The sequence below is a fragment of the Thamnophis elegans genome, chromosome 16 (genome assembly GCF_009769535.1).
Source record: "Thamnophis elegans isolate rThaEle1 chromosome 16, rThaEle1.pri, whole genome shotgun sequence".
NCBI classification, from domain to species: domain Eukaryota; kingdom Metazoa; phylum Chordata; class Lepidosauria; order Squamata; family Colubridae; genus Thamnophis; species Thamnophis elegans.
The window spans coordinates 32,408,393-32,430,567 of record NC_045556.1 but is presented as its reverse complement, the minus strand read 5'-3'; the positions used below and the strand labels follow the sequence as shown (position 1 = coordinate 32,430,567).

General features: G+C 45.4%; 1 protein-coding gene across 1 annotated transcript in view; it reads right to left on the bottom strand.

The window, feature by feature from the left end:
* Nucleotides 1–1,242: 1,242 nt before the first annotated feature.
* ASTN2 (astrotactin 2) overlaps nucleotides 1,243–22,175 on the bottom strand; it is a 139,305-nt gene continuing 118,372 nt past the window's right edge. The window contains 4 exon segments of the mRNA XM_032233217.1: nucleotides 1,243–1,283; nucleotides 2,912–3,091; nucleotides 4,034–4,138; nucleotides 4,881–5,005. Of these exon segments, the coding sequence (XP_032089108.1) occupies nucleotides 1,243–1,283; nucleotides 2,912–3,091; nucleotides 4,034–4,138; nucleotides 4,881–5,005 (451 nt within the window).

Sequence of the window (22,175 nt, the reverse complement as noted above, 5' to 3'; positions counted from 1 at the left end):
TTGGAAGGTGGGAGGGAGAAAAATGATGTTTCTTTTTTAAACCGAAGAGTTTCAAGGAAACTTCGAGAGCCATCTGCCAAGAGAGGAGAGAGTGGGTGGTACAATAGATGTAATCTCTGAATTCCTCTGCAGTTTGGAAGACGCTTGGCGTCCAGTTGTGGGGGTGGGTGGAAAAGGAGGGAGCGAGAGGTCTCCACTTCTTCACTTTGAGAGGGCCTTGAGTTAAAGGATAGGCCAAAAAGTTGCCATTGATAACAGTCAACGGTTCTCGAAGCCAACCGAAGGGATGAAAGTAATGGGGAATAAATCTGACTTAACTAGGACCAGGGATGTGACTTCACAACTAAGCAGGCAATTCAAGCAATTTAAAACAATCACCATCCAGTGGTAACATTGTGGGACGATAATAGGAAAATAGACACCTTGGGAAGCAAATACTTCCTTCCTTCTTTCTCTTATCTTTTTTCTTCTCTCTCTCCCTCTCTCCCTGCCTTCTTTTCTTCTCAGAATATTTTCCATATCTTCTTTCTTTTTCTTTCTTTTTTGTTTCCTTCCTTCTTTCCTTCTTCCTTCCTTAGAATATTTTCCAGATCTTTCTTCCTTCCTTCCTTCCTTCCTTCTTTCTTTCTTTCTTTGTTTCCTTCCTTCTTTTGCTTTCTTTCCTTCCTTCTTCCTTCCTTAGAATATTTTCCTCATCTTCCTTCTTCTCTCTCTCCCTCTCTCCCTGCCTTCTTTTCTTCTCAGAATATTTTCCATATCTTCTTTCTTTTTCTTTCTTTTTTGTTTCCTTCCTTCTTTCCTTCTTCCTTCCTTAGAATATTTTCCAGATCTTTCTTCCTTCCTTCCTTCTTTCCTTTCTTTCTTTGCTTCCTTCCTTCTTCCTTCCTTCCTTCCCTCCCTCCGTCACCCCCTCCCTCCCTCCATCCTTCCTTCCCTCTTAGAATAGTTTCCAGATTTTCCTTCCTTCTTTTATCCCCTTCCTTCCTTCCTCAGAATATTTTCCATATCTTCCTTTCTTCCCTCCCTCTCTCCCTCTCTCTTAGAATATTTTCCAGATCTTCCTTCTTTCTTTTATCTCCTGTACTTCTTTCCTTCCTTCCTTTCCTACCTTCCTTTATTCCCACTCCTTCCTTCCTTCCCCTCCCCCCCTCTCTCTCTCCCCCCTGGCAAGAGCAAACCTGAGAACTTCCAGGGTTTTAACCTCATGGCATAGCTTCAAAGGCACAAAGTTTACTGCCTACTTTAATGATGTACCAGGTTGTTTATCACATTGCACAATGCATCTGCGGCAGAATTAAAGACTATCATTGTCACAAGCAATACAAACAGAACGATTGCCAGGAAGCTCAATTACGCCACATTTAAATATAAAATTTAAAACACCCTGCCTAAATCACCCTGGGGAATTTTGAGGGGGCTGGAAGCAGCTGACAAGGATCACAATATCGCAGGCAGAGAAACAGAGGGGGCCTGAGGGTGAAAATGAGGGGTGCGGATGGACTTGGGGGGAGGAAGGAAAGAGAGGGGTGGGTAGAAAAAGAGAGAGCAAGACGCTTTGAATTAAAGGAGGCCAAGAAGTCGCAGAAGGTGGCAAAACCAGCTGAACAAGGAAAGTAATAGGGAATAAATCTTAATTAACCAGGACCTTGGATGTGACTTCACAACGAAGCAGGCAATTCGAGCAATTCAAAATAATCACATTATTATGGCAACATTATGGGATGATAATAAGAAAATAGACAGTTTGGGAAGCAAAGTAACGTCTCCTTTCCTTCTCAGAATATTTTCCATATCTTCCTTCCTTCTTTCTCTTATCTCTTTCCTTCCCTCCCTGCTTCCTTTCCCTTTCCTTCTGAGAATATTTTCCATATCTACCTTTTCTTATCTCCTTCCTTCCTTCTTTCCTTCCCTCCCTCCCCTATTTTTCAATTTTTCATATCTTCCTCCCTCCCTTCCCTCCCTTCCCTCCCTCCCACCCTTCCTTCATTCCTCCTTCTCCCCCTTCTTTTTCTTTCCCCCTCCCTTCCTTTCTTCTTTCCTTCCTTCATCCCTCCCTCTCTCCCTTCCACCGTCCTCCCTCCATCACTTCCTCTTTTCCTTCATTCCTCCCTCTTGCCCTTCCTTCCTTCATCCCTCCCTCCTTTCCTCTTTCCCATTCCTCCCTCTAGCCCTTCCTTCCTACTTTCCTTCCTTCCTCCCTCTTTTCTTCCTTCCGCTTTTCCTCCCTCTCTTCCACCCACCTGTCCTTCATTCCTCCCTCTTGCCTTTCCTTCCTTCCCTCATCCCTCCCTTTTCTTCCTTCCTTCCTTCCCTCCCTCCCATCTTCCCTTCCTCTCTCCCTTCATCTTTTCCCTCCCATCCATCCACCCTCCCTTCTTCCCTCTTTCCTTTCCTCCCTCCCTTCCTCTTTTCTTCCTTCCTTCCTCTTTTCCTCCCTCTCTTCCACCCACCTGTCCTTCATTCCTCCCTCTTGCCTTTCCTTCCTTCCCTCATCCCTCCCTTTTCTTTCTTTCTTCCTTCCTTCCCTCCCTACCATCCTCCCTCTCTCCCTTCATCTTTTCCTCCCTCCCATCCACCCACCCTTCTTCCCTCTTGCCTTTCCTTCCTTCCTCCATCCCTCCCTCTTTTCTTCCTTCCTTCCTTCCCTCCCATCCATCCACCCTTCCTTCGTCCCTCTCTCCCTTCCTTCCTTCCCTCCCTCCCTCCTTCCCTCCTGGTGGAAGAAAAGTAACAATTCTGGACAATGGTGAGGGAAAGGCACTTCCTGGCCTAAACAGGACCATAGGAATGCTGCAAAATTGGGATGCACAGCTGCTCCAGGTCTCCCAACTGGATCTGCCCAGTTCAAAACGCACACACCAGTGTAGGGAAAGATGAAGAAAGTGCCAGCTCTCCTTCTCGAGCTCCTTACCTTTCTGATATTGCAACCAGAGCTGCTGTTGGATCTTCTTGCTTGGGAAGTGAATCGTGCAACTGAATTCGGAGCCGTATAAACCCTCGGCTATGTAATGGGAGCCATACTGCTGGATGAAGTAGAGCAGCTCCTCACGGCTGCTGTCCTTGTTCAGAATCTTCAGGACATTTGCAAATCCTAGAAAGATAAAATAGGAAGAGGAGGAGGAGGAAAACGAGGGAGGGAAATGGAGGAAGAGGAGAGGGGGAGAGGAAGGAGGGGGAGAGGGAGGGAGAGAGACAGATGGAGGAGGGGAAGAGGAAGAGAGAAAGAGATGCAGATGGAGGAGGAAGAGGAGGAGGGTGGGGAGAAAGAGGGAGAGGGAGAGGGGGGAGGAAGAGGAGGAGGGGGAGGGAGAGAAAGAGAGTGAAATGGAGGAGGAAGAAGAGGAGGACGAGGAGGAAGAGAAAGAGGGAGAGGGAGGAGGAAGAGGAGAAAGAGGGAGAGGGAGGAGGAAGAGGAGGACGGAGAAAGGGAGAGGGAGGAGGAAGAGGAGAAAGAGGGAGAGGGAGGAGGAAGAGGAGGACGGAGAAAGAGGGAGAGGGAGGAGGAGGGGTAGAGAAAGAGAGAGGGAGAGGGAGCAAGAGGATGGAGAGAAAGAGAAAGAGGGAGAGGGAGGAGGAAGAGGAGGGTAAAGGGAGAGAAAGAGGGAAATGGAGGAGGAAGAGGAAGAAGATGGGGAGAAAGAGGGAGAGGGCGGAGGAAGAGGAGGGGGAGAAAGAGAAAGAGAAGAGGAGGAGAATGGGGAGAAAGAGGGAGAGGGAGGAGCAGGGGGAGAGAAAGAGAGAGGGAGGGAGAGGGAAGAGGAAGAGGAGAAGGGGGAGAAAGAGAGGAAGAGGAGGACAGGGAGAAAGAAAGAGAGGGAGATGGAGGAGGAGGGAAGAGAGACAGAGAGAGACACACAGAGAGAGTGAGTATTGCAGTGGATGCTAGAGATACATCTTATCAGTAAGATGCTACAAAAGAGCACAGATTTGAACCTTGGGTGAGACCTGGGGGGGGTCTACCAGGAGTTCCGGCCATTTTTTTGTAAAAAAAAAGTAAAATCTGAAAATATGCTTACAAATTGTTTCTGCTCACCTGCCGAGAGGGCGATCGTGCTGAGCTTCACTCTGTACAGGTTACTCCGGACCCTCCAGTGTTGAACCATTGGGTACCCCATGGCTTCATCATATCGAATGTCCCCTGTCAATAGAAGAGAACATCTGTAGCTCAGGGTTCAATGGTGGGGTCCTCGGTGCTCCCTGAGCTGGATGGGTTCCTTGAAGATGTTTCATGACCCAGCCAGGGAACATCAGCAGGGCTAGAAAGGAGTAGGGTGTCAGGCCTGCAGCCATCTTTTCCTTTGGATCTTTGGCCTGCCACACTTTCTATAATCCTACTAGGCATTTTCTATTGTGGGAAAATGGATTGTACTGAGTTAGATGATAGGTAGCCATAACAACATTCTTTCTAGAAAGCCAAGGTCATCCTTTGTTTTTGCACCTGACCGGAATTGGATGGGTGGAAGCTGCCAGCCTGACAGTGGGAGATTGGACCATGGGATGGGCTCTTAGGTGTGGGGGCAAGATCTTGAATTTTCACCTGGGTGGGGAAAACCGGGAAGCTTTGAGATTCAAGTTTTCCCAGATAGGCCAACACGGCTCTCTTAATAAATTGGAACTTTGAGCAATACTTTGCCTTGGACTCTGATTTATTTTTGGATGCTGTTTGGAACCCTGACATTGAGTTTGGGGAGAGGAGGGGGAGAAGGAGGAGGAGGAGGACAACTGGTGATCTCTGAGCTTGGTGGTTGTCTTGGCAGATATTTCATGACCCAACTAGGGAACATTATCAATGCTAGAAAGGAGTAGACTGGAAGAGGAGAAAGAAGAGAAAGAGGAGGAGGATGATTATGGTGTCACCATAGAAAAGTCAAGGTTCCTACCAGTTAGCAGTTGGAGGTTAGGAAGAGGTTCTGATAGCACACCACGACACTGTTCCTCAACCGGTAGAGGGATGACCACCAACGCATCAGCCAGTTGGGGAAAGTCCTTGATGAAATTGTTCTCCCTAGGAAAAGAAACCAGAGAACTGAAACACAATAATTTGGACACAATCTGGCAAGGGTGGAGAGACGTTGACTTGGATTCAGAAGAGAAAAGACCAAGACACAATCAGGCTTCTCCTCTCCCCTTCTCTCCCTCAGGCTTGCCCCACAGAAGCCTCTCTTCTCCTATTCCCCTTCTCTCCCTCAGGCTGGCCCCATTGATCCTCTCCTACGTTATTCCCTTCTCTCCCTTTCAGGTAGCGAGGGGAAGTAGAATGTCTAAACACCCAGTCTGCAGGCCGGATGAGTCACGTGATGCCCATGCCCAACTGGCAGTTGGAACAGAGTTATTTTCAGGTGGGGAGGGGGAGTAGAATGCCTAACTCCTTAGCATCAGAGTGTGATAATAATAATAATATAATAAATACTAATGATCTGATGGTCAATTCGGAAAATCCTTTCTTAGCAATCACCTAGAAGCCAAAAAGAACATATGTGCCAAATTTCAAGTAATCCAGAGGTGGAATTAGAACCTTCTGAATCCAGAATACATTAAATCTAATTTCTTTTCCCATTGAATGGGAATCTTGAATCCAGAGGTGCAGAGAGAACTTTCTGAATCCAGTATACATCAACCCTGGTTTCTCATTCAATGGAAATCTTGAATCCAGAGGTGGAGAGAGAACCTTCTGCATCCAGAATAAATTAAACTTAGTTTATTTTCCCATTCAATGGGAATCTTGAATCCAGAGGTGAAGAGAGAACTTATATATATCAAATATCAAATATATAAGTTGATATATATCAAACCTGGTTTTTTTTCCCCATTCAAAAGGAACCATCTGAATCCAGAAGTAGGTTTATCCCACAAATCCTCCAAGATACATGGTCTATTTTTTTGGGATTGCCCAAGAGTTTAGCAACATCCTAGATGCAGGGGTGAAATCCAGCAGGTTCTGGGGAACCGGTAGTGGAAATTTTGAGTAGTTCGGCAAACCGGCAAATACTACCTCTGGCTGGCCCCAGAGTGGGGTGAGAATGGAGATTTTGCAGTGTCCTTCCCCTGCCACACCCACCAAGCTACGCCCACCAAGCCATGCCCACAGAACCTGTAGTTAAAAAAAATGAATTTCACCACTGCCTAGAATGTTTCCAAAGAGACAGATCGATTCTGAACAAATGGGAGTGACTCTTTCCGGTCTCAATGATCTGCTCTCCGCACCAGGGTGCCAATGCAAATTGAGTATTTTGGCATCACCAAAGCACTTTTCTCAACTTGAGGCCATCACGAGAAAAGTTTGCCAAAGTAGCTGCCTGGGGCCATCTCCTTCTGCCAGCCTCATGTCGGAATACTGTGTACTAAGTCCTTAAATGCAGCCAGACTTCTCCGAAACACAATGCTGCCATTCAAGTGTGAGCCTACTTTTATTTTCGTGAAGAACGGAAAGAGCTAATTAACTTGCACGGATCCTGCTGATTTTATGATCTTGAAAAAATGAAACGAGCCAGCCAGCCAACCAGCCAACCAGCCAACAAACCAACCAGGATGGAGGAAAGAATTGATTAATGAAGAATAGAATTGCCCCAGAAAATCCAATAGAAGAAACCTAAGTTAGGCACGGAGGTACACACAAGGCAGACACACAACATTGCTGCAAAGCCAGTGGATTGGGCTTAGTTAGAACTGTGGGAAGTTAACCCCCACCCTCTCCTAGGAAAATGAGATATTTGGGGGGAAAGGACAGAATATTTCCCCTAAAAGGGAGGCAGCAACTGAGCTTCCGCCACCTTAATGGTCAATGGACCATTAAGGCCTGAGCCAGGCCTTAATGGTCTACATGAACAAAGATTTACCTCCTTCAGGCAGAGCCATAATAGGAAGTGCTTTCATGACATCATCACCCAGCAAGGCTCAACCAAGCCTGGGACTCAGGACAGCCTACAGAACTGCCCCTGCATGGCCCCATGGGAGTCTGACAACCAATCAGAACACAAGCTCAAATTCAAAAGCCCAACAGAGGGCATAAAGCCCAGGTACTCTCAGCATCTTTCCCCATTTTTTCTTCTTCACCCAAGATCTTGAAGCATGTGAGCCTGTCCACCATTAAAACCATCTTTCCAAGCAGCCACCATGTTTCCAGTGTCTTTCTCCCCCACTTGGAACTGAATCCAGGGGGATATTTCTTCTTTCCTTCCCCTTTTGCCCTCTCCTTCTCTCCTTCCTTCCTTCCCCTTCCTCCCACTCCTTCGTTTTTCCTCCCCCCCCCCTCTTCCCTTACCGTCATTTCTAACACTGTTTACCCTTTAGGCAGAGTTTCAAAGAACATGCTTAGAGCTCGGCTACCCTTGCATTTATTTATTGTGGATATACCATTGTTTGCACTGGCTTTATGAAAAACCAGTCTGGAAGCTTTTTGCTCTTCCGTTTTGTTTGTTTTTGCTTTCTGAGGGGTAAAGTTGACAGCAACGTAAATCTGGCCTCCTCTTACACCTGACCAATAGGCTTTCTTGCATCTTCTCAAGCCCCTCCTCTAGCAACCTCATTATGATGGGGTGGGAAACAGATTTGGTCCAAGGACTGACTGCACAGACAGGGCAAAACACCATTTCCTTCTGCCAGACCAAGTTGCTATGGCATTACTAAAAATTACAAATATGTAACCATAGTGCTAATAAGAGTTTTATCAGTGGTTCTGTCCATTCTATCTATCTATCTATCTATCTATCTATCTATCTATCTATCTATCTATCTATCTATCTATCTATCTATCTATCTATCTATCTATCTATCTATCTATCTATCTATCTATCTATCTATCTACCTACCTACCTACCTACCTACCTACCTACCTACCTACCTACATCTATCTATCTATCTATCTATCTATCTATCTATCTATCTATCTATCTATCTATCTATCTATCTATATCATTCATTCATCCATCCATCCATCCATCCATCCATTCATTCATTCGCCTATCTATCTTCCTACCTGTCTACCATCCATCGATCCATCCATCCATATCTATCTATCATTCATCCACCTATCTCTCTATCTACCTACCTGTGTACCAACCAACCAACCAACCATCCATATCTATCTATATCTATCTATCTATCTATCTATCTATCTATCTATCTATCTATCTATCTATCTATCTATTTCTCTATATGTCTGTCTGTCTATCTATCTATCTTTCTTTCTTTCTTTCTATCATTCATCCACCTATCTCTCTATCTACCTACCTATCTACCATCCATCCATCCATCCATCCACCCACCCACCCACCCACCCACCCACCCCTCCCTATCTATCTATCTATCTATCTATCTATCTATCTATCTATCTATCTATCTATCTATCTATCTACCTACCTACCTACCTACCTACCTACCTACCTACTACCTACCTACCTACCTACCTACCTACCTACCTACCTACCTATATCATCTACCTACCTACCCATTATCTATCTATCTATCTATATATCTATCTATCTATCTATCTATCTATCTATCTATCTTATATCATCTCTCTCTCTCTCTCTATCTATCTAATATTTAAAATGCAAAACATCATTTTACATAGGCCATCAATGCAAGAATTTCTGCTGGAGAGGATAAACAGCTCTTTGTCTACACGGACAGCTGGGGCATCTGCAGAATTGCTGACCACAGGAGCTGGAGCACCTGGTTTGGCAGCAGCTGCCACAAGAGAGCTTTTCTCGTGGTAGATGCTGCTGCTGCAAAGCATATGCGCCAGATGTAGACCTAAAAAGGGCCCTCCTGACACTTAAAAAAAAAAAGAAGAGATAAAATCCAGAGCAGTTGGTTGGTTTCCTTGGGAGTGGGATGGGAGGAACACCCACAGTTAGGCAGTTATAGTCTGTCTCCCCTCCACCCATGTGGTTATGTGCAGAGGGGAAGAATCAGATACATGTGTTTTCCTGCCTAAGCAGAGGGCTGGGCTAGAAGACCTCCAAGGTCCCTTCCAACTGTTATTCTCTTCTCTTCACTTCATATTCTATTTCTTATTCCATTCCTTATTCTATTCTATTATATTCTACTCTATTATATTCTACTCTACTCTACTCTATTCTCCATTCCAATATTCTATTCTATTCTATATTGTATTATTCTATTCTATTCCATTCCATTAACATCCTAGCGCGTCTCCAAAATACCTCAAAGACGCATCTGTAGAGGGAAAGTGTACATCTATGCTATATTTTAATTTGGAATAGCACTATGCACAAGGAGAGAAAAAAAACCACAATCTTTTCCCATCTAGTTTTCTTTCCATGGATGAATTTTCATGGCTGGATGCTCTTGCGCTGATTTAATTACACGGGGAGAATGGATTACCATTCTACAATTTTGGTTATGCGTTACCTTCGTGGGGAAAATTTTCAAGAGTGGATATTTGTATGGAACCTTTCCAAAATGGGAATGGAGGAGGAGGAAGAAAAGGAGGGAGGAAGAGGGGGGAGGAAGAAACAGAAGAAGATGACAAGAAGGAAGAGTTTGAGGAGAGGAGGAAAAAAGGAGGAAGGAGGAGGAAGAGGAGGAGGAAGGGGGAAGAAGAAGAAGGAGAAAGAGGAGGAGGAGGAGAGGAGGAAAAAAGGTGGAATGAGGAAGAAGAAGAAGAAAAAGGAGGAGGAGGAGAAAGAGAAGGAGGAGGATAGGAGGAGGAAAAAAGGAGGAGGAAGAAGAAAAAGGAGAAAGAGGAGGAGGAGGAGAAGAGGAGGAAAAAAGGAGGAAGGAGGAGGAAAAAAGGAGGAAGAAGAAGAAAAAGGAGAAAGAGAAGGAGGAGGAGAAGAGGATGTATAAAGGAGGAAGGAGGAGGAAAAAAGGAGGAAGAAGAAGATAAAGGAGAAAGAGAAGGAGGAGGAGAAGAGGAGGAAAAAAGGAGGAAGGAGGAGGAAAAAAGGAGGAAGAAGAAGAAAAAGGAGAAAGAGAAGGAGGAGGAGAAGAGGAGGAAAAAAGGAGGAAGGAGGAGGAAAAAAGGAGGAAGAAGAAGAAAAAGGAGAAAGAGAAGGAGGAGGAGAAGAGGAGGAAAAAAGGAGGAAGGAGGAGGAAAAAAGGAGGAAGAAGAAGAAAAAGGAGAAAGAGAAGGAGGAGGAGAAGAGGAGGAAAAAAGGAGGAAGAAGAAGAAAAAGGAGAAAGAGAAGGAGGAGGAGAAGAGGAGGAAAAAAGGAGGATAGGAGGAGGAAAAAAGGAGGAGGAAGAAGAAAAAGGAGAAAGAGAAGGAGGAGGAGAAGAGGAGGAAAAAAGGAGGAAGCAGGAGGAAAAAAGGAGGAGGAAGAAGAAAAAGGAGAAAGAGAAGGAGGAGGAGAAGAGGAGGAAAAAAGGAAGAAGGAGGAGGAGGAGGAAGAAAAAGAAGGAGAAAGTCTACAAACACAGTCCAGCTTTGGCACAAAAGCCTTAGCATAACGGGAAGCAACCTATCTTGTAGGGAAGCCATTTCGCCTCTGACTTACACACGGAGAGCAGATCTCTCTGAATGAATTGGTCCCTACCAGGAAAGTTGAGCAAGCAATGGGAAAACCCCCGGAGAAACCACCAACTTCCCAGAAAGCCTAGTCAAAAAAAAAAAAGTACAATTGTGTGTCCCTGACATCCGGAGATCCTCAGTTGTGGAAGGAAACGTCCCTATGCTGAGAGAAGAAGGTGCAGTTCTGGGACTCGGCCAATAGAGGGCCTCACATGCTTTGGAACAAGGCGCATACCCAAATGCCAAAAGAATTTATTTCTACAATTTTGCACTTGACTTGCTTTCCTTGCTAAGAGCAGAAACCTAGGAAGAAATAAAGAAAACGGGAAATGAGACTGGGCTTCCGATTGGGAAGCGGTGCTGTGACGTGGACTAGATGAGGAGGCCCCCAAGAGGCCCCCAAGTCAACTTCCAGATGGGTTCATTTTTCACACACAGGAAAAATTTGAGTGTTAAAAGTCGGAGAGAAGAAACACAGAAATTCTTCCCTGATGGAAACTGTTTGGGAGATCCCAAGCGAGCTCAATAGGGACTCAGTGGCTGAGATGCTGAGCTTGTCGATCAGAAAGGTTGGTGGTTCGGGGGTTCGAATCCCTAGCGCCGCCTAATGGAGTGAGCTCCGGTGGCTTGTCCCAGCTTTTGCCAACCTAGCAGTTTGAAAGCACGTAATAAATGCAAGTAGAAAAATAGGTACCACCTTTGGTGGGGAGGGAACAGCGTCCCGTGTGCCTTTGGTGTTGAGTCATGCCGGCCACATGACCACGGAGACGTCTTTGGACAGCGCTGGCTCTTCGACTTTGAAACGGAGATGAGCACTGCCCCCTAGAGTCGGGAATGACTAGCACATATGTGCAAGGGGAACCTTTACCTTAAGCAAGCTCAACATTGCAACCTGCAACCCTTCCCAATGTTTCTCTTACCCTTATCAAAGGCGGCCGTTCCTCCTGCATGTACCAAGGGCAAAATGTTAAGTTGAGTAAGAAGCACTCCACTCAACTTTTAACTCAACTTTTAACTCGACTTTGGAAAAAGTGCAGAGAAGAGCAACTAAGGTGATTAAAGGCCCGGAGGCTTAAACATATGAACAGGATTTGGGTTTGGATAGTCAAGGGAAAAGAAGGACTGTGGGGGTGGGGGATATGATAGCAGTCTTCCAGTACTTTAGGGGCTGCCACAAAGAAGAGGGGGGTCAAATTATTCTCCAAAGCACCAGAGGGCAGGACAAAAAACTAATGGATGGAAACTAATCAAGGAGAGAACAATCTGGAATTGAGAAACAGTGAGGACAATTCACTGGTGAGACTTCTGAAGGCAACTTACTTGTCTGAAATGGTATAGGTTCACCTGCTTGAGCAAGGGGTTGGACTAGAAGACCTCCAAGCAGTGGTGGGTTTCAAAAATTGTTCGAACCTACTCTGTGGGTGTGGCCTCTTTTGTGGGAGTGGCTTGCTGCCCATGTGACTGGATGGGAGTGGCTTGCTGCCCATGTGGCATTATGAATTAATGAATTATGAAATTATGAAATTATGAAATTATGAATTAGTACTTAGGTCGGTCCAAATAGCTATTCAGAAACTCTGGCATTGAAGCATGCAAGTCTTAAAGCTGTCAAGTTACAAGACCCTGGCACCCCTAACCCTTTAGAAAAAAAAAACCCAGGGGTGTTCAAACTTGACAGCTTTAAGACTTGTGGACTTCAACTCCCAGAATTCCTCCTCCAGTCACATTGGCTCAGGAACTCTGGCATTGAAGCATGCAAGTCTTAAAGCTGTCAAGTTACAAGATCCTTGCACCCCTAACCCTTTAGCAGTGGAACCTCTTCTAACCGGTTCGGTAGATTTGACGAACCGGTTCTACGGAATAGGTGCGAACTGGTAGGAACCCACCTCTGCCTCCAAGGTGCCTTCCAGCTGTATTCTGAAGAATGAGACAGTCGGACAGAAAATAAGAAGAAGAGTTCAAGAAATTCCATTATTTTCTCTCCCCTTATATCCTTCTCTGCTTTCGGAGCTGCGGTTCCTGCAAATGTTAATTGCAACAATCGTCTTTCCTTGTGTCAAGTGAACTTGCATTTCCAAAAGTGACACAAGAAAATTGCAGACAAGGCTTTAACGCACCTGGTGCTCAATTAATTTCTGGGTGGCTGGTGGAAGAGACAAGGCTTGGATATTATTTTAATTGCGGGCATAGGAGCAACTGCTTCTGCTGGTGGCCAAAGGAAGTCCATAATACAATGAATCATGCTCTCAAAAATGCTAAGAAAGTCTCAGGAGGTTTGAGGCTCTGGAAAGGGTGCAGAGAAGAGAAACAAAGAGGATGAGGGGACTGGAGGCTAAAACATATGAAAAACAGTTGCTGGAACTGGGTATGTCTAGTTTAATGAAAAGAAGGACCAGGAGAGACAGGATAGCAGCCTTCCAATATCTCAGGGGCTGCCCCAGAGAAGAGGGAGTCAAGCTATTCTCCAAAGCACCCAAGGGCAGGACAAGAAGGAATGGGTGGAAACTAACCAAGGAGAGAAGCAACTGGGAATCAAGGAGAAATTTCCTGACAGGACAATCAAAATAAAAATAAAGCTGGAAGTCCAAACATCAATCAAAGTCATTGTTTTGTAACATCCCTTTAGCAAGAAGGCCAAAATGCTGCTGTGGCATTTACAGAGTTGGAAAGGACCTTGGAGGTCTTCCAGTCTAGCCCCCTATTCAAGCAGGAGAACCTGTACCATTTCTGGCAGGTGGCTGTCCAGCCCCTTCTTTAAAACCTCCAGTGATGGAGCAACCACAACTTCTGGTGGCAAGCTGTTCCACTGGTTAATTGTCCTCGCTGTTAGGAAGTTTCTCCCCAATTCCAGGTTGCTTCCCTCCTTGATTAGTTTCCATCCATTGTTTCTCATCCTGCCCTCAGGTGCTTTGGGGAATAGCTTGACTCCCTCTTCTTTGTGGCGGCCCCTCAAATGTTGGAAGACTGCTATCATGTCTCCCCCTGGTCCTCCTTTTCTCTGCACTAGACCAATTCCTGCAACTGTCCTTCATATATTTAATCGTCTTTAATCATCTTTGTTGCTCTTCTCTGCATTCTCCCCAGAGTCTCAACATCCTATTTATATCATGGTGACCAAAACCGGATGGAGTATTCCAAGTGTAGCCTTACTAAGCCTTGTAAAAAAAAAAAAAGCAGTATTAGAATTTCCTGTTGCTCTTTCTGTGTTCTTTTACAATGGTACTGGGTCATGTGATCCTCTTCTGAAACCTTCAAAGTCAATGGGGAAACCAAGATTCATTTAACAACTGCATTACGAACTTAACAACTGCGGTGATTTGCTTAAGGACGGATGCAAGTAAGGCCATAAAATGGGGCAAAATGCACTTTGTCTCACTTAAACCGCAGAAAGGTTCACCTTGCACATATGTGCCAGTCATTCCTCACTCTAGGGGGCGGTGCTCATCTCTGTTTCAAAGCCGAAGAGCCAGCGCTGTCCGAAGACGTCTCCGTGGTCATGTGGCCATCATGACTAAATGGCAAAGGCTGTTACCTGATGGGGTGGGTGAGATGCTGAGTTTGTCGATCAGAAAGGCCGGTAGTTCGGCGGTTCGAATCCCTAGCACCGCATAACGGAGTGAGCTCCAGTTACTTGTCCCAGCTTCTGCCAACCTAGCAGTTCGAAAGCATGAAAAAATGCAAGTAGAAAAATAGGAGCCACCTTTGGTGGGAAGGGAGCAGCGTTCCGTGCGCCTTTGACGTTGAGTCATCCCAGCCACATGACCACGGAGACGTCTTCGGACAGTGTTGGCTCTTCGGCTTTGAAACGGAGATGAGCATCGCCCCCTAGAGTTGGGAACGACTAGCACATATGTGCGAGGGGAACCTTTCCCTTTCCCTTTAACCACAGAAATTCGGGGGCTGTGTTGTAGTCTTCCTGCACTGAAGTTGCCTTAAAGATGCCAGATGTGTCATCCCAGCCAGGGAAAACGCTTTCTGAGTTTACCTGGTCAGCGTAAAACAGGTGTTAATCCCTGGGAAAAACCTGGTAGGAAGATTTGAGGCTCCCGGAGTGAGGCTTGATAATTTATCGGCCTTCTTTGCAAGGTTTGAGAGAACGGAAGGAAGCAAAAATTAAAGCTTTGAACCTTTCCCATGCTCGGCTTGCACTCTTCACAGTGTGCTTATCGGGCTACCAAGAGCAGAGCGGAGGAGAAATCCCAGAGGGGAACAATTCAGCTAATCTAGATGATGGTGTGCTTTAAACTCGTACATTTCAAGTCTCCAAAAACACTTATTATATCGAGTTCAGCTAGCTGGAATTGTCTTCGATTCCTAAGCCACCTGAACCGACTCATATTTAAATTCCCTTTTGCCGCTTCTTAAGCACCACCTCTGCAGAATCAGCTCTGCCATTAAGCGGATTCCTTGATGGGTTCCAAGGATGCTCTCTGAGCTTGGTTATTTGCTTGCAGATGTTTCACTGCCTGTCTGCGTATTATCATCAGTGCTACAGGGGTGGGTGGGTGGGTGTTTGCTGTTTGTTTATACACATCAGTTCTGAGCTTGAATTGAATTGAATTTTATTATTTGTATGCTACCCTTCTCCGGGAGGGACTCAGGGCGGCGAACAACTCAAAAGGGGGAAAAGGGGAACATAGAACAGAATACAAGTAATTAAAATAGGCAAGAATCACACAAGCACACAAGTTGAGAGGGGAGGGGAACTCATCAACCCCAGGCCTGCCGGCAAAGCCAGGTTTTGACGGCTTTTCGGAAGGCCTGGAGAGAGGTGAGGGTCCGAATCCCTGCGGGGAGTTCGTTCCAGAGGGCCGGAGCTGCCACAGAGAAGGCCCTCCCCCAGGTAGTAGCCAGGTGGCATTGGCTGGTAGATGGAACCCGGAGGAGGCCAACCCTGTGTGATCTAATGGGTCTTTGGGAGGTAATTGGCAGCAGGCAGTCTCTCAAGCTTGGCTTGCAGGCATTTCATTACCTGACTAGAGAACATCAGCAGGGCAAATGGGTGTGCGGTTCTCTATTTATATACAATAGCTCTGAAGTTAGTTTATTTCCTTGCAGACATTTCATTAACTGATCAGGTAAAATAATGAGGTCTAGTGAGTGTGTGATTCCCTCTTTATGTATAACTAACCGATAACCCAGGTATTTATAGACATCAAAGCGTTTGTCTGACAGGGAGCCATTGAAAGGGGCCTTTCTTCCCCCTATTCCCATGCCCATCATGCCTTCTTTCCTGCCCTGTCTACGATCCTGGCACTTTGCCCCCAAATCCATCAGGCACTTCCTCATTGGTCCACTGGAGGGCAAGCGTCACGGCTGGCTTTCCAGAGGGAGCTGCGAAGGATTGCCCCTCTAGGATGCCACACTCACTCTCCTTGGTGGACAATGAATGGCCCCTCCCAGAGGAAACAAAAGAGGAGCGAAAGGGGAGTGGAGTTTGCAGGAGACAATTAGTTTACTTCATTGGTTCGTGACTTCCCCGAGACTCCTTGCCAGGTTTCGCAGATCTCGGCCTGGCAACTCTCCAAGCCAGATAAGGTCTGTGACTGTAAATCCTCCCTTGAAAGACTTTGCTGGATGTGAAGGAGCAGAATTCACAGTCAATTCATAAAAGGGGTTTTTGTCGGGACCAGGAGTTTCCTTCTTGTTCTTGGGAAGCTAGAAGAGAAAGTTGTAGTCTAATCGCCTACAGGCTTGGGTGCAAATCTCCCGAAGCGTGCCTTATAGAGCCGAGGTGGCGCAGTGGTTAGGGTGCAGTACTGCAAGCCACTTCAGCTGACTGTTATCTGCAGTTCGGCAGTTCAAATCTCACCGGCTCAAGGTTGACTCAGCCTTCCATCCTTCCGAGGTGGGTGAAATGAGGACCCAGACTGTGGGGGCGATATGCTGACTCTGTAAACCGCTTAGAGAGGGCTGAAAGCCCTATGAAGCGGTATATAAGTCTAACTGCTATTGCTATTAATACCAACACCGCTGAAATTAATGGGAAGGCTTTCCTAGGTTACATTACCGTGCTATTTAGCAGCTATCTGAGACCTAAATTAGCCCTTCAGATGGTAGGTGAGTGAGTGGGCTATCAGCACCGTAATATAAACTTATCGGGCCTGTAACTGTGAGGTGCTGAAAATGAGTCAGTCAATCATCTCTGGCAGAATGCCTCGGGCTCTGTCGTCTTGGCAGCCTTTTCTATCTGAGCTGCGAAATACTAATCACGGTGATGACTGGCACTCTTAATGCAACCCGTGCGTGGAATTCTCCAAACAGCATAAGTAAGCTATGCCGGGTCTTCCTGAATCGCCCCTGAATTGAGAACACACCCAGATAGCAAAGGAGAGACGGGGCACACACCTGGAGAAGAGGAGGCAGAGGTAAAAGAGGTGATGGAAGGAAGGAAGGAAGGAGAGAAGGAGGGAGGGAGGGAGGGAAGGAAGGAAGGAAGGAAGGAAGGTATTTTTTTTTTTAGGTATTTATTACACATTTATAGGCCGCCCTTTTCCCTGAGGGGACTCAGGGCGGCTTACAATCAAAAAGGAAAGGGGGTGTAAGACAATACAAAAAGAAATGTGAACAAAAGTAAATTAAACAATAAAACTCAACATTCACTCGGCATTCGGGAGGGGCGAAAGTAACTTATCCCCAGGCCTGACGGGCTAGCCAGTTCTTGAGGGCTGTGCGGAAGGCCTGGACGGTGGCGAGGGTGCGAATCTCCATGGGGAGATTGTTCCATAGCGTCGGGGCCGCAACAGAGAAGGCTCTCCTCCGAGTAGTCGCCAGTCGGCACTGACTGGCGGATGGAATACGAAGGAGGCCCACTCTGTGCGATCTGATGGGACGCAGGGAGGTAATTGGCAGAAGGCGGTCTCTCAAATAGTCAGATCCACTACCATGGAGCGCTTTAAAGGTGGTGAGTAGGACCTTGAAGTGCACCCGGAGATCAACAGGTAGCCAGTGCAGCTCACGGAGGATCGGTGTTATGTGGGCGAACCGTGGTGCGCCCACTATCACTCGCGCGGCCGCATTCTGGAAGGACGTTCTGTGGTCCCGCAGAGACTTGAGAACATGGCTGAGGTCACGGAGAGACATCTCTGGGCAAGATGATGTTGTTCTCCAGGAAGTCACCACAAGCCACCAATAAAGGAGAAGCTCTGGGTTGAACTGAGAGGGTTTTTCAGCGGTGAAATTCAATTTTTTTTTACTACCGGCTCTGTGGGCATGGCTTGGTGGCTGTGGTGTGGCTTGGTGGGTGTGGCAGGGGAAGGATACTGCAAAATCTCCATTCCCTCCCCACTCCAGGAGAAGGATACTGCAAAATCTCCATTGCCTCGCCACTCCAGGGGAAGGATACTGCAAAATCTCCATTTCCTCCCCACTCCAGGGGAAGGATATTGCAAATTTTGAGTAGTTTGGAGAACCGGAAGCGTAAATTTTGAGTAGTTTGGAGAACTGGCAAATGCCACCTCTGGCTGGCCCCAGAGTGGGGTGAGAATGGACATTTTTCAGTATCCTTCCTCTGGAGTGGGGAGAGAATGGAGATGTGACAGTATCCTTCCCTTGGAGTGGGGTGAGAATGGAGATTTTGCAGTATCCTTCCTCTGGAGTGGGGAGAGAATGAGGATTTTGCAGTATCCTTCCCTTGGAGTGGGGAGGGAATGGAGATTTAGCAGTATCCTTCCCTTAGAGTGGGGAGAGAATGAGGATTTTGCAATATCCTTCCCCTGGAGTGGGGAGGGAATAGGGATTTTGCAATATCCTTCCTCTGGAGTGGGGAGAGAATGAGGATTTTGCAGTATCCTTCCCTTGGAGTGGGGAGGGAATGGAGATTTAGCAGTATCCTTCCCTTGGAGTGGGGATAAAATGAGGATTTTGCAATATCCTTCCCCTGGAGTGGGGAGGGAATAGGGATTTTGCAATATCCTTCCTCTGGAGTGGGGAGAGAATGAGGATTTTGCAATATCCTTCCCCTGGAGTGGGGAGGGAATAGGGATTTTGCAATATCCTTGCTCTGGAGTGGGGAGAGAATGAGGATTTTGCAATATCCTTCCCTTGGAGCGGGGAGGGAATGGGGATTTCCCACTTCTGGTTCTCCAGAACCTTTCAGAACCTGCTGAATGTCACCCCTGGGGTTCTTGTTGTTTTCTGAGCTTGGGGGTTTTCTTGCAAATGTTTTATGACCCAAGTGGGGAACATCATCAGTGCACTGTCTGGAAGCCACTTAAGAATAGAATGGAATGGTGTAGGATCTCCTGCTTGAGCAGGGGGTTGGACTAGAAGACCTCCAAGGCCCCTTCCAACTCTGCTATTCTGTTATCCTGTTTTATTCTGATATTCTATCTGCTGGGAATGTCTTGAGACTCAACATGGGATGCAAATAGATGCAGGAGAATGTATGGTTCCCAAGGCAACACCTGGCTGAAATGAATTGTGATGCTAAGGCATCCAATTCAAGTTTTATATCTTAATTATGAAGCTATGTATCTAGGGGACTGTCAGCATTAAATTCTTGCCTTCATACTTTCCTGGGTAACACAGAATCTACAGATGCCCATCTACTTTCTTCCTGAAGCAAGAGATTTGTAGTGACAGGAACTGCTTCCATACGAACGCACGCTTGTCAGATATTTGTACATTTGAACTCTAGTAATGTCAAATTTGAAATTTGATTAATGATAGTAAATATGAGTATGACCCATGTCTTATTACTTGCTGATTATATGTCCACTGTGAGCTTATACTGTACACTGGAGACAACCACTTTGTGTGTCTGATCACACTTGGCCAATAAAGATTTCTTTTCTTTTCTATTCTATTCTATTCCCATTCTCAATTCTCTATTGTATTCTATTCTATTTCCATTCCCAATTCCTTATTCTATTCTATTTCCATTCCCAATTCCCAATTCCCTATTCTATTCTATTTCCATTCCCAATTCCTTATTCTATTCTAGTTCCATTCCCAATTCCCTATTCTATTCTATTCTATTCTAGTTCCATTCCCAATTCCTTATTCTATTCTATTCCATTCCATTCTATTCTATTTCCATTCCCAATTCCTTATTCTATTCTAGTTCCATTCCCAATTCCCTATTCTATTCTATTCTAGTTCCATTCCCAATTCCTTATTCTATTCTATTCTATTCCATTCCATTCTATTCTATTTCCATTACCAATTCCTTATTCTATTCTAGTTCCATTCCCAATTCCCTATTCTATTCTATTCTAGTTCCATTCCCAATTCCTTATTCTATTCTATTCTATTCCATTCCATTCTATTTCCATTCCCAATTCCCTATTCTATTCTATTCTATTTCCATTCCATTCCATATTCTGTTCTACTGTTCTGTTCTCTACTCTACTCTACTCCAGTCCTTTCCAGCCCAGCCCAGCCCAGCCCAGCCTATTCCTATCCTAGTCTATTCCATATTCGATTCCATATTCTATTCTATTCCATATTCTACACCCTATCCTATCCTATTCTGTCCTATCCTATCCTCAACCTAGCACCAAGGAGATTAATTAAAACTTGCTGCGGATTCTTCTTTCAATTTACCTCTCCAAAACCTATTTTTGCTCCTTACAACATCAAATTAAGTTTGCCGTGCCATTTGGGTGAAAATAATTATCGCATCAAGAATACAGGTCAATTTGATCGATTGTTCCCGGAGATTCATAGATTTGTTGGAGCTTTGTTGCGGTTGTAACCTCACCTGGTGAATAACTAAAAATGGTGTGTGTGTGTGTGTGTGTGTGTGTATGTCTGTGTCTGTGTCTGTGTCTGTGTCTGTATCTGTGTGTACATACATACACCCACATCAGTGATGGGTTTCAAAAATTTTTAGAACCTCTTCTGTAGGTGTGGCCTGCTTTGTGGGAGTGGCTTGCCAGTCATATGACCGGGTGGGAGTGGCTTGCCAGCCATATGACGGAGTGGTAGTGGCTTGGCGGTCATGTGACTGGGCGGGCGTAGCCAACTTGCAAAATGTGGTGAAACTCACTTAACAACGCTCTTGCTTAGCAACAAAAATGTTGGCTCAGAAACTCTGGGATTTGAAGCACAGAAATCTTAAAGCTGTCAAGTTACAAGACCCTTGCACCCCTAACCCTTGCACCCCTAACAACACCAGGGGTGTTCAAACTTGAAAGCTTTAAGACTTGTGGACTTCAACTCCCAGAATTCCTCCTCTCACTCTTCATCTTGATGATGTGCGGACGGGCGGGGGGAGGGAGCTGGAACCGGTTCTAAATGGCACTGTAGATTTGTGGAACCTCTTCTATAGAAGAGGTTAGAACTGGCAGGAAACCATCCCTGACCCACATACCATCTTTAGCTTTAGTGTCACAACCCCTGGTAAGCCCCAATTATGGGAGGAAGCTAACTGCTTCCATCATCTGTCAATCGGCTCGTCACAAGAGTCCATCACGACAGAAACCCAATATTTTTACTGTTGCCTTTGTGTATATTTGTACAGCACAAATAAAACACACACACACAAACACACACACACATATATATGTTTTGTTGTATTTGTGCTGATAAATATACATATATATATATGATGTATATGTATATGTGTATGTATATGTATATGTATATGTATATATGATAAGGAGTCGAACTCTGTAGCTTAGTGGTTAACACAAGTAGTGGGTACTTGAGAGACCGCCTTCTGCCAATTACCTCCCATAGACCCATTAGATCCCACAGATTAGGCCTCCTCCGAATTCCATCTACCGGCCAATGCTGGCTGTTGACCACCCGGAGGAGGGCCTTCTCTGTGGCTGCTCTGGCCCTCTGGAACGATCTCCCTGTGGAGATTCGGAGCCTTGCCACCCTTCAGGCCTTCCGTATAGCCGTTAAGACCTGGCTGTCCCAGCAGGCCTGGGGTTGTTGAATTCCACCCCTACTCGAATTGGTTGTGCTTGTTGTGTTTTTTAAATTATTTGTATTGTTGTCTTGTTTTTGTCTTACTTTTTTGTATTTGTTCCCCTCCCCTTGGCTTTTGTTCAGTCGCCCTGAGTCCCTTTGGGAATAGGGCGGCATACAAGTCGAATAAATCCAAATCCAAATCTGCCTAAGATGCAATACAGCACAGGTTCGATTCCCAGTAAGGGTATGGCTAGCTGATGGGAGCTAAATAGCTTGAAATACATCTATACTAGTCTCCCTTTATTTATTTATCAGCACAAATACAACACACACACACACACACACACACACACACACACACACACATATATACACACACACACACAGAAATCTATATCTATATCTATATCTATATCTATATCTATATCTATATCTATATCTATATCTATATCTATATCTATATCTATATCTATATCTATATCTATATCTATATCTATATCTATATCTATATCTATATCTATATCTATATCATCTATATGTATGTATGTATGTATATATATCCTCTACAAAAGGGGACTCTATCGGTAATAATCGATAACCACAAACCAGAAGGCAATAAACAATGATTTGAGGAGAAGCTTCCTTTTTATATTTGGAAAGGAATTGTCCTACTGCATCAAACAGTTTTGCAGTATACTATTTGTTTTTTATAAACAGGTTGGTCCATCTCTCTTTGCACATTACCTCGAGCATATAATTCAATGGGCAATAATACGAGGACATATTACTGCTATCTAGGAAGGCTTTGATGCATCTAGAGCCAAAACTGGCAACT